Here is a 12,325-nt window from a genome sequence, read left to right as displayed (position 1 = left end):
TACTGCAATTTGAACTCCCAGGTGACCGACTACATTGGAACGGATCCCAGGCAGGAGCAGGCATGAGGGGCAGCCATGGCAGGACCTCACACTGAGGAATGATTCAGCCCCCAGTGCTGTCCTGGGTGCGTGCCGTGTGCCTGGCACTGCCAACATGTGGCTTCTCTAAATCAGCAACAGTAATAGCTGAACGTAAAAGACAAACAACTCTGCGTTCCTTTCGGAAGCCAGTCTGGAGAAAGGAGCAGAGGCGTTTGTCCCAGAAATGCCACTTCTGGGCAGGAGGCCCAGGGAAAGGATCTGAGATGTGGAAGAACCATACCCAGACTCCCTGCCCAGAGGCGCTGGTGAGACCACCTGAGTCCCAGCAACCAGGGAGGGACAGTGGTATCCAGCCTGCCTCTCTCCCAGAGGCCAGGGAATAGGGCTGCAGGGGCCTGGCACCAGGGATCTGGGGAAAAGTATGAGCAGGGCCTTCACTCCTGTAGTTCCTCCACCAGGAGCCCCAGCCCCAGCCCCTGTACTAGGTTCCAGGGGGTGAGGAGAGAACTAGGTTTTGGGCATGCGAATTAGGGGGACCAGAGGCAGGCTCAAAGGGGTGTGGTGCTGAATCTGAGGGCCAGGTCCCTCAGGGTCATTATTCTATCTCTTGTCAGTGGAAACAGGGAATTGGAGAACTGAACAGGGGAGGAGGCTTGTCTGAGATCACACACAACAAATTGACAATGGTTGGGCCAGAGAGGTGCCCCTCAGCAGGGGTGGGGATGCCACAGCTAAACGAACTCACCTGGGCTCCTATTCTAGAGGTCTAGCTGAGCAACAGGCCCTTCATCCTGCTCTCTCCTCTTGAATTGGCAGTTCTTATCCCCACTGTACAGATGAGGAAACGGAGGCTCTGAGATGGGCCGTCAGGGCTGTGCTGTCCTGGGGGAGTTCCCAGGATGCATACGGATCTTGGGGTCCCCTGGCTCTCCCTGGGTGCCTAGCATGTGGCTGCACAGTGAGGGTGAGGCAAGCTTCCCTCAGGGGAGTGAGTGGGGGCTCAGAGTCCCATAGGCCCACGCATGCCCCAGCTAAGCTATATCCTTCTGCGTGGCACAGTGGCTGGCTTTCACTGTGGACGTGGCGTCAGACAAGCTGGGACCCTCTGTTCACACCATGGGTCTCGATTCCCATGGGGCCCAGGTCCTGCTGGTCTGCAGATGTGTCCTTCTCGCACCCTCTCCAGCCCTCCTGACCCACCCTCAACGACTGTCCCAGCCTCCTCCCTGTCCCTTGGCCTGCGCGCTTACCTTTCAGGCTGCTCTCCACTCAGCAACTAGATCTTCATTGTGACAGCCAGACCTCATCAGCCCTGTTCATGATGCCCTCTAGGGGCTCCCCTGTCCCCTAAAGAGGCTCCTCCCTGGCCCATGACGCCCTGTGGAAGGGCACTGCAGCTTCTCCTCTGCCTGCAGCACTGAGGCCAGAAGAGGAGGTGAAGGCACGGAGGGAGGCGTGTGGAGACCCCACACATGCACGGAAGCTACATGGCAGACAATGGCCCCTGGAGGTGTGCAATAGGATGGCTCTGGGAAGGGGGCTGGCTGCCTGGGCAAAGAGGGATTCTAGCAAGGGCCAGAGTCTGCGTCACGGTCACCTGTGGGGGCTCATCTGCCCCAGCCAGAGACAATGGGGCCAAGGCCTCTAAGAGTTGCTAATGATAGTCTTTAATGACCATGCCTGGAAAGGGATGACTTCACCCAGGACGCACCCTGATGAGAGGAGGCTACAGTCACAGGCAGGCGGCTCCTCCATTGCTATGAGACCTGCATGGGCTTGTCTAGTCAGAGGATGGCAACGCTGTGTGTGTGTGTGTGTGTGTGTGTGTGTGTGTGTGTGTGTGTGTGTGTGTGTGTCTGGTCCCTCACAGAGCCAAGGCCTAGTGAAAAGCCTCAGGGCAGCAGGGTGGGGGGCCCAGCTTCTACCTTGCCTCACTCTATGACACCCCACCCCTCTGCAAACCTCACCTTCCCCATCAGCACAGGACTGGGGAGCAGAGTGATTACGAGCCTTCCCAGGGCTCTCAGGTGGGCTGGGTCTCAGGAGTCAGGTGAGAGCACTGTGTCCCGGTGGGGCCCAGAACAAGCAGGGGAAAAGATGTCAAGGATCAGAACCTGGACACCCTCCTTCGGGGCACCCAGAGGTTAACATGCTAATGTGCTCCCTCCAGAGAAAGCTGGCTCCCACATCAGGCCCTCTGGCTTCTGCCAAGGATCTGGGAGTAGGTGTTGGTGTCCCAGACATACCCATTTTGACACAGAGGGAGGCACAGTGCAGTCATGGTGTTGACCCAGGTGCGCAGTACATGGGCAGTAGCGGGGACGGACAGGCTCCAGTGCAGGCTTCCCACCCACCCCAACCCTGGTCCATTCACGAGGCATGACTGCCCTCTGGGGAGGGGCCCCGTGGGGGCGGCAGGCAGAGCATGACCGTCTCCTGAGGGCTCCCTCTGACCCCAGGCTCAGAGCGGGACCACCCTAGGGAAATGTTCATCTCTCCTGTGGTCTCCTTGTCAGAACCGCTTCAAGGTCACCGCTCCACAGCGCTCCAAGTGCTTCCTCGTATCCAGCCTTAGTCAGTCCTCATGTTGCACTTGATTCATTTATCAGAGGACAAGTTGAGGGCCCCATTATCCTGCCACCCAGCGTGACATCACCGAGCTTCCCTCGGGCATGTTCCCTCCCTGGGACTGCCCAGCCAGCACAGGAAATGGCTGCTGGATGAATGTGCAAGTGAGTAAGTGTCTTGGATCCTCCTCCCATGTGAACACTAAGCGGCCAAGGAGTGGACCAGGTCCCTGGGGCCCAGGCTGAAAGGAGGCAGAGACAGGGACCAAGGAGGCAAAGAATCTCAGGAGAGCAACAGGCCTGGGGACAGAGATAAAGCAGGCGCACCCCCAGGGAGCCAAGTGTCCAGAAGCTCAGGGTGGCTGCACTGAGGGCCTCAGGCACGGATGGCCTGGAGCAAGCAGGCCCTGCGGAGGAAAGCATGGTAGAAATGGGGTGGGATAGGAGGAGCTCAGGACTTGGGGCCATGAGATGGGAGCCCGAAACCTGGGGGTGGGGGACCGCAGTCCAGTAAGTGTGGCCCAGCCCAAGGTCACACAGCAAGGACCGAGGGCCCCGACCACTCAGCCATGACCTGGCCCTCTGTTCCCCCGCAAGGAACCTTAGCCAGGCCCAGTGCTGAGGTAGGAATTTCTACAGGTAAGGAGGACACAGACGGTCAGAGAGACCTCTGGCCCCAGAGTGCACAGGGGTAAGTGGCGGGGCTGGCCCTCTTCAGGCACTCCCAGTCCTCAGTCTGAAGAGCCGGCTCAGGAGGTGGCTACTGCTCCCACCCCCACCCCGTCCTGTGCTTGGGCACGCTGGCACTACCAGGCACTTACTCGGTTTGTCGAGGGCCCAGCCCCCAGGCCAGCACCCGCGGGCTTCCCCAGGCCTGGGCAAGGGCAGCAAGAGGGAACAAAGGCCCAGTCTCTGCCTGCTCAGGCCCCCACCCCCTTGCCTGCCCCTGGCACAGAAGGAACAGGGCCCTGAGGGAGCCCAGGAGCAACAGCAGCACCACCCCCTTGTCGAGGATGCAGCGAGAAGCCCCCTCCCACCCACACAGGCCTGCTGGCTGAGCGGCAGGATTCTTCCCCGCTCCAGATGGGAGTGTTCTGGGGGAGAGCTGAGGGACTGCAGTCACACAGCTGGAATTTGCACCCAGGCCCCACAGCAGGCAGAACCTGCCCTCTACCCCTCACCACAGGCTGTGCATAATGGTTGTGACTGTGTTCTGGTAGAGGAACTGAAGAGCAGAGATGAGGGAGAAAAGAGGAGGAGAGCCTGGGCACCCCAACAGGGCAAGTCCCAGGCTGAGCCGCCCTCACCCTCTCGGCCCTGCCCACCTACCTTCCACCTGGGTCCAGCTCAGTGCTGATCACACAGTTTGCTGAAGGGATAGAGCCGGGGAATGTCAGAAGTGGGGAAACTAAGTCAGCTTCCAGGCCTCTTAAGTCCTTGACGGGGGCTCACCTGATCCAGCCAGAGGCAAGGGAGACCTAAGCCACTCTGGAGCCTCCATTTCCTGATCTGTAACTCGGGGCTTGTTGCCCACTGCGGGCCTCACTTCCCCAGACTGTGGCCCCCATCCTTTTCCAGACCTCCTCCCTGCTGTAGCCCAGGGCCTCGCTTAGACCCTACCCCCAGGGGAGCCTGGACGGAGGCCGATGCCCACCCTTCCCTGTACACGCCTGATTCCTCCCTATGAACCCAGGCCAACAATGTGCTCGTCATGCCACAAAGCTGAACAGCACTCAGGAACCAGGTGCAATTGGCCCTAAGGGACCTGTCCAAGGCCACCCAGCCCTTAAGAAGCAAAGAAGGGCTGACCTGCTCACTGCCCACTGATATCCCAGGACCTGCAGGGGCAGGGTTAAATGCACATTCCCCTCTCTCATCCACACAGCAGCAAGAGAAAAGGTTAGGGTTCTAGGGGCTGCAACCTGGGCAATGCCTAAGCAGATAGCCTTGGACAATGAAGGGCGAGTCAGGGCTCAGTTGTGTGAACTTGGTCCATACAACCTCTCCAAGCCTTGATTTCAGCAGAAGCCCACAGAGAAAGCCCTGATGCCTCTGCCTGCCAGTGCCTAAGGGCTGGGGAAATGCCACCTGCCCCAGCTTCATCCAGAAACTTTGGCTGCTCCCTCCCATCTGCGGGGCACCTTGATTAGTCTAAGCAAGTGCCCAGCAGACCCCAAGCAGAACCAGGCCAATGCATCACAGAGCAGGCACTAGGACGCCGGTCGACAAGACTCCTTCACCTCCTTCCCAGGCCCCAAGCCCTTATCAGACACGACTCATTTTAAAGAAAAAATAATATTTATTTGCAATATAAACAAAGTCCCGTTGTTGGCTCGGGATATATATATGTGTGTGTGTGTATATATATATGTAGGGTCACAAATCTTCCTTCATAAGATCATAAAGCAAAACTGGCCACCTTCTGGCATACCCTCATTTATACAAATCTGGTGCATCTTTCTGGGTTTTCTTTTTAAAAATAAAAGAGAGAAAAAGAGAACCATGTACAGCATGGAAGCTTGTCGTCAATTTCTCGACTGTGGCAAGATTTTAATCTGCTGCCTTAAGAATCCCTGAAAACCACCCATGTGAGGTAAGAAGCAGTGGGGCAGAGTTTTCTGTGGCCTCACTCACATGCTGAGTGCTGCTCCGTCAGGGACCCTGGCCCAACCCCTCTCCCTGCCCTAGGCCCTCATGCAGTCCTGACACCTGGTGAAACTGAGGCTGGAGAACGAACAAAACTGGAGGAAGATAACGGAATCCGTGGCTTTGTTCTGTGGAGGCAGGGGAAAGTGAACAGAGCCTCACCCCCCTTCTGCTGGTCCACCCTTGCCCCACTTGCCCCTGCCCTAGGGTTGAAATGGGTGCAAGTCTCCTGGCAGTAGAAGGCATGGGCAAGATGAGGGCAGGGCAAGCTTCCAAGGGGACAAGGGGGCTGCGAACGGCAGCCAGACCAAAGCAACAGCTAGGGAGAGGGAAGAACCTGGAGGTAGGGCTGGGCCTCACCACCTAAGCTCTCCCCAGCCACTGGGCCTCCACTCCCAGTTGCAACAAGAGAGAGGAGAGGGCGAGGGAGAGAGAGAAACAGACAGATAGACAGAAGTAGTGGCTAAGTATATAAAAGGGCTCAGAGCCCAGGCCCTCCTAGGGGCTGAGCCCAGAGGGCTAATGCTACTGCCTGGCAGCCCCCTGCGGCCCACCTCCTGCAGGACAGCAGCAGGGACCCGGGTTCCTCACCTTCTGCCTCAGGGAGGTCTGCAGGGACCACCAGAGGGATGGATGAGAGGGCAGAAAATGCAAAGACCACCATCCAGCCCACCAATCACAAATTGCAGCAGTCATCACAGGCGAATGCAGGGCCAAGTCAGACTGGGCCAAGGGTGGGAGGCGGCACGACTGGGGGTCCCAATACCTGAAGAGCAGTAAGCCACCCCTTCAAGAAGGGCCCGCCGAGGAAATGGAGGCTTCACACATGTGCAAAACGCATTTGGTCAAGGTCAACATGGGGTCTGTCTTTTCCATTAAAAAACAAAAACAAACACAATACTTGCTTTTTGAAATTGAACGAAAAACAAAACTGATAACATTTCTCTCTCTCGCAGGATCAGGGAAGGGATGAAATACTGGGTTATACAATCTACTGTTGCATGTAGCCTGAAAATAACACTTTTGTTTAAAAAAAAAGAAAATCAAGAAGAGCTCAAACACTTTTTGTGCTCCAGGGAGCTTGGATTTACCTGCCAAAAGTAAAAAGTAAACTCAGGTCCGTGGATGTGTCTTTAAAAAACAGCCAAACTGGCTGGGCCATCAGCAGAAAGGAGCGTCCTGGACAGGATGAGGCCCTGGTGGACGCCCAAAGCCACGTGTCCCGGAGCCGAGGCCTCTCCAGCAAGCCCTGCAGAGGGAGACCTTGCCTGTGGGCCCCGCCCCCAAGGATGGTGAGGGGCGCTCCGACACCGAGCAGCCTGGGTCTCTGGGCACAGGCAACATCTGGGGGTTCCTCAGGCCAGAGGCGGCAGGCTTGAGCTCTCCCACCTAGCCCTGTGGAGAGCCGAGCAGGGGCCTGGTGCCATGCCCCCCGTGCACCAGGCCTCACGTGGACTCCAGCGTATTGAGTGGGAACAGGTTGTGGTTGGTGGGCGTGGAAAAGTAGAGCTGCTCACTCGGCGCATGGTTGTCGCACGGGCTGCTTAGCCCCAGCGTCCGCTCAAAGTCCAGCAGCTGCCCCATGAAGTTGAAGTTGGGCGAGATGTTGGACTTTTTTCTCTTGACAAAGTCGTAGGCGTCGTTGAGTGACAGGTTCATCTTCTGCATCAGATAGGCCACAGTGACCGTCACTGAGCGGCTGATGCCTGCCAGGCAGTGCACCAGGACACCACACTTCTTGGAGCGGGCTTCATCTGAAACACATCGACATGGGTCAGGGAGGTGCCTCCTTCAAGGAGCCTTCCCACATGGGTGGCCAAGTTGGGCTGGGGTACAGAGGGCAGCATGGCCGCTGGCTGGTCTTGCCCGACCCCTGAGGGACCTGGCCAAGCCCAGTGTGGGTAGGGCAGCAACTTGGAATAGAGGTCAACAGCACTGCTGTGGAGAGGGCTCTGCACACTTGAGCCCCAAGGCACTGGACACCCGTGTCTCAATTTCCTCATCTATAAAATGCGCCTATTTATGTACAGTGGTCTCATAAGGACCTGTGAAGGGTCAAGAAACATGAACTACTATAATGCCTGTGACCATGGCTAGTTCTACCACTGCCACGTGCATTGCGACTGCTGTCACAAGCATCACCTGCATCCTCTTGGGTCATCTGTACCATGGCCAGTAAGCCATTTTATCAACGAGGAAGCAGACACAGAGACAAACTGGCAAGCCCGAGGCCACACAGAGGCTCCTCCTAGCTCAGCACCCGCTGCTGCCAGGCCGTGACCTGGGACTGGGGGCTGGGCTGGTTCTCTTGGGGCTGCTCCCATGGGTTGTCCCCAAGAGTCTCCCAGGAAAGTGGCCTGAGGGAGGCTCCTCTGGAAGGAAGTAGGTGGCCTGGCCCTGCACTTCGCTCTGCCCTCTGCCCAGCTAGTCCCCAAGGCCTTAACTCCAGCTCCTAAGACACAGGGACTGCGATGCTGGCCATGCTATCACTTGTGATGGGGCTTCGTAAGTGAGGCGTGCTTAAATGGGCCCCACCCCTGCCACTTGCTAGACCTTCTGCAGAGGCCCATGTGCCAGTGATATCTCCTACCACAGCCAACTGGATGTGGCCAACCTTCCTGTCCCCTTTCCCCTCCAACCCTCCCAGCTTCCCCCAGTGCCACCCTCAGACTCCTCTGCCTGACACATAGAAGCTCAATAAATACTGGCTGAGCTACTGAACAACTCAGTCCTGTAATCTCTCCTGGACCCTGGGGCAGCTGCCTCTCTGTGTGCCACAGCTGTGCCAGGGACATAGATTCACAAGAGGCAGCCATGGGGTCCTTGATGTCCCCACCACCCTGACTCTGAACCCTCCGGGAGCCAGGCACACAGCTAGCACTCAATCAATGACTTCCTACAAGATGACACATGGGTTCACCCACTGTTCTTCATTGCCTTTGTCCTGACAGAGCTTCCTCTCTCGTCCCCGCCCAACCAAGGGTACCAAGGATTAAGCATACAGTAGGTACTTCCTCCAGACTCAGGGACTGACAGGGGGCCCCATGGCTAAGGCACTGGGGCAGGATCATCTGTCGAGGAGACAGACATTGTGGCTTCATGTGGAGCTATGTGGTCTGACCTCGAGATTGGGGGTAGGAGAAGTGTGTGCTGGGATGAGCCTCCAGTGGTGACACCAGGATGTGAGGAACGCCTGGCCCCCAAACCCACCTCCAGGTGATCCAAAGAGAGTCTGTTTCTGCTGGCTTTATTTTTGGCCTTTTCAGGGTGTAGCTGGTGACTGATCCTGTCCCCCTGACTCCTAAGGGATGCCTGGGCCTCAATTCCTTCACTTGTCAAATGAGGAAAAAGGTCCCCCTACCCAGATGGGGAGGAGCTTTCAGGAATGATAAAGGTACCCATTAGCCAGGCCCAGCCTAGCAAAGCCTGCTTTCCTGTCTCTATTCCCCTCCCTCGTTGGGGGAGTTCAAATGCTGAGGCAGCACCCATAGCCCTCTTGGCCCCCAGGGTGGGGGGCAGGGCTGAGAAGCTCCAGGCAGCCCCAGTTGCAGCCCCTCCCCCAGGCCTCAGCTTCCTTCCTTCCTCCCAGCCAGGCACCTACTTTTGGTTCCCAGTAAGCGGATGAGGCGGGGAAGCCTCCCACTTCCTGTTGTTAAAGCTAACCCAACCCAGCTGACACCAAAACGCCCTCCACTGGACACAGCCGCTATAGGGAAAGACAGCCCAGGCCACCCCCACACCTTACCACTGGAGGCTGGGCAGAAACAATGGGTCACCAGGCTCAGAGATAAGAGTGTTTACATTCATCCTGAGCCCCCGTGCCCCTTCCTTGCACCCTGGGCCAGGGGAGATGACCTGCGGTCTCACAGCCTCCAGCTGGCCAAAGAGTAAAGCCAGCAGGGGACCCGAGTCTGCTGAGGCTGGGGATACAGGGACTCAAAGGGCACTAAGCCAGATGGCAGGACACACTGCTCTGGGGAAGGCCTTTCTCCACTCCCCCACCTTCTCTTACACTTCTCCCTACACTCCAAGCGAGCCCTACAGGCTGCAGAGAGCATCTGGAGCCTGACCGAGCTAGCGGTCACCACATTTCAATAGCTGCCTGTTTGGGGTGTGCCTCTGGCTCCAGGGAGGGCTACCTTTCAGCCCTCTTAAGTACACATTAAAGCCCAAAGAGGCAATAGGACAACCCCATCCTGGAGAGACACGTGTGCTGAGGCGTGATGTGGAGCAAGTGAGACCCGTGGGAGGTCTGCGCGCTGTGATGTTTCAGCTCGCTAAGCCCGAAACAACATCTAAGCCAGGAAAACACAAGCTGGACGGCAGAGAGCCCATGAGGTGCTGCCAGCTAGGGGGAGCTCAGGGCTCAGGAGACTGCTCAGGCCCCAACAGGTAGAGGGGCCCAAGGGACTCGGTGACTCACAGTAGGCATGGGTACACCCAGGGGCACACGCTGGCACACACAGGTCTCAACAGGCCCAGAGGTACCCAGTCAGGTGGGGGCACCACCCAGAGTCCTGCATACACCTTGACACGCCCACCCCCCCTGCCCAGCACACAGAACCTACCAATGAAGCTGATGGCCTCAGGGAAGAACTGGGAGAGGTTCTGGCTCCAGTGGTCAGAGATGGGGATCTGCTTGTAGGTGAACTCGCCGCCGTGCTCGAAGGCATTGGGTAGGTTGGGTGTGACGTTGAGGATATACTTGATGCCATACTTGCCGAGCACGTCCAGGTTGGTGGAGTCCTTGGCGCAGCCGAGGTAGAGGTAGGGCAGGATCTGGACAGGGAAGGCTGGTTGGCTGGATGGCACAGGGCTGCCATCCGACTCGGTGGCACTGCTGGGCAGCTCTCGGTCCGACTCGCCGTCGGAGCAGTCAGAGCTGATGCGCAGGCCCCCCAGGCCCAGCACTGAGGTGGGTGGCGAGCTGCTCGGTGAGGAAGAGCTGTCCACGTTGGTCTCGCAGTGCTCAGAGTACTCTGTCTGAAACTTGTTGAAACCACCTGTGTCCGGAGTGAGACAGGGCCTGGTTGAGAGGCTAGTGAGAGCCCAGATGGGCTGCACAACCCAGATGGGCTGACCAGAGATGGCCAGGACTCTCCATGCCAAACACCACAACACCGATGACCAGCATGGGCCATGCCAAGCATCTTACATGTGTGCCCTTTCTTGTGTTCTCTCCATCTAAACCATGACCACTTCACAGATAAGGAAACTGAGGCCCCAGGAGGTGAAGTGACATGCCTGGACTCCAAACTGGTACCCATAACACTTCAGGGCCCCCAGCCATGCCACCAGCTTTAGGGCACTTGAGGACAGGCCCCAGCTAATTCCTCTTCTGCAGCTCCCACGCACACCTAGCCTCCATGGGTGTTCAGTAACAGCTAAGTGGTAAAGAAAAGCAGACAACCCCATTTAGCCAGCACCTCTGGGTTGGCAAACTCCTCTTACAGATAAGACCACAGGTGCCAGAGCCACATCTGGCTCAGTTAGAGGCAGAGAGGTCCTGGGCTTCCTGAATGGGAGTCTAGTGGTTGCCCAACCCCAAACTACAGCTGGGGAGGGTAGTGGGAAGGTACTGGCTGGCCCCTTCCTCCAGCAGGGGCAAGTTTTTGAAGGGGGTCCTGGCTCCACTTCTCTAGAATCCTCCCTTAGAACACAAGCCTCCCCAGCCTTGGACCTGCAGCGGGGGAGGGCCACTGGGGCAATACAGGGAGAGGAGAAATGGGGAGTCCCTTGCAGTGAGGCATGGGCCCTGCGCCCGAGGGTGCCGCAGGCCTCCCCTCCCCTCCCGCCCGCCCCGCTGCCAGCAAGAGGCCATTTTGGAATGTTAATTGGAAACACCGGCCTCAGCCACTCGCCCCCCCCGGTGCTGCCTCTCCCTTCTGCAAGCTCTGCGGCATCAGGCTAGGGACCTGGGGGTCCCGAGAGACCCGGGCCAGGGCAACGGCCCCTGCCCATACCCTGCCCCAAGCGCCTCCTAGAGGCGGCAATTCTCCGGTGGAAGGAGCAATTCCCGGATCCAGGAGACCCCAACCCAAATGGTCTCCATGCGCTGGAGATGAGGATGGTGCTATCAAAGGTGCCTTCCTGATCCTGGGCTTCCAGAAACACGAATTCCAGGCTGGACTTGGGCACCCTGCCGCTTTTAGAGTTCTGGGAGGCGGCGCCTTCCACCTCTGAGAGGCTCCACTGGAGCCTAGGCACTACTGTCGCCCCATCAACAGGAAAAAAAGGAAACCCCAGGCAGGGGAAAGTTTGTTCCACCCACTCGAATCGTGCCGAGAAAGGGGGCGCAGAGGGAGCCCCGGGCCTCCCAAACCACACGGTGGGGACCCGGCTCCAGGAGGGCGGATGCAGGCCGGGGACGACGTGGCGCCCAGCGGGGCAGGCCGAGCGCGTGGAGAGGAAAGCGCCTCCAAGGGGGGCGTCAGGGAGTCGCGGGGGGCCCCGATCCCGTAAGGCGTCTTGGTGCTGCCCTCACCTTGGAGGTAGTAGGCCTGGCAGCCGTCGTCGCGCAGCTTCTGTAGGAGCAGGCCGAGCACGGAGGCGGGAGCGCCGGGCTCGGGCTGCCACTCGGCCGTGGCCTCGTCATAGAGCAGCACAGTGGCCGCCTTGCAGCGCGTGGCGAAGCGCTCCTTGTCGGCGTGGTTGGGGATGATGGAGCGGATGGGCAGGTTGCCCTTGCGCAGGCGGCGCAACATGAGGCCCGGGATGGCCAGGTTGATGGCCGTCTCGATGTGCGACGACTCGAAGAGCTCGTGCGGCCGGCAGTCCAGCAGCAGCAGGGACGCGCCGCCGCGCACCTCCAGCTCCTCCTGCAGCCACTCGGCGCTCTTGCAGGGCATGGCCCCTGCTCCCGTCGCCGCGCCCGCCCCGGTGCCTGCGCCGGACCCCGACCCCGCACCGGGCTCGGACCCCGCCCGGGTGCCCCCAGCCGCCGCCGCCCCCGAAGTCGACATGTGCGCCCGCGCTAGGGGGCCGCGGAGCTGGTTTTTCATGGGGAGCGCGGGCGGCCCGGGGCCGGGGCCGGGGCCGGGCAGCCCTGCCCTGGGACGTCGCCCCGGCCG

General features: G+C 58.9%; 1 protein-coding gene across 1 annotated transcript; it reads right to left on the bottom strand.

Moving 5' to 3' along the window:
• Window positions 1-4,888: 4,888 nt before the first annotated feature.
• On the bottom strand, window positions 4,889-12,319 carry DUSP7 (dual specificity phosphatase 7). Its single transcript, XM_017862512.1, has 3 exons — window positions 11,740-12,319; window positions 9,824-10,258; window positions 4,889-7,009 (listed from the first exon to the last, which is right to left on the bottom strand). Exons 1-3 carry the CDS (start codon window positions 12,254-12,256, stop codon window positions 6,702-6,704), a joined length of 1,260 nt encoding a protein of 419 aa, XP_017718001.1. The 5' UTR covers window positions 12,257-12,319; the 3' UTR covers window positions 4,889-6,701.
• Window positions 12,320-12,325: the final 6 nt, after the last annotated feature.

Source organism: Rhinopithecus bieti, unplaced genomic scaffold, assembly GCF_001698545.2.
Source record: "Rhinopithecus bieti isolate Rb0 unplaced genomic scaffold, ASM169854v2 scaffold_64314, whole genome shotgun sequence".
Taxonomy (NCBI): Eukaryota; Metazoa; Chordata; class Mammalia; order Primates; family Cercopithecidae; genus Rhinopithecus; species Rhinopithecus bieti.
This window is presented reverse-complemented; position numbering and strand designations above follow the sequence as displayed.

Bases quoted from the DNA above. Each gene is read 5' to 3' on its own strand.
- DUSP7 (XM_017862512.1), bottom strand. From the start codon at position 12,256: ATGAAAAACCAGCTCCGCGGCCCCCTAGCGCGGGCGCACATGTCGACT. The intron at 10,259-11,739 runs GTGAGGGCAGCA...CTCCGGACACAG, and splicing joins CCAGGCCTACTACCTCCAAG to GTGGTTTCAACAAGTTTCAG. The intron at 7,010-9,823 runs GTAGGTTCTGTG...GATGTGTTTCAG, and splicing joins TGAGGCCATCAGCTTCATTG to ATGAAGCCCGCTCCAAGAAG.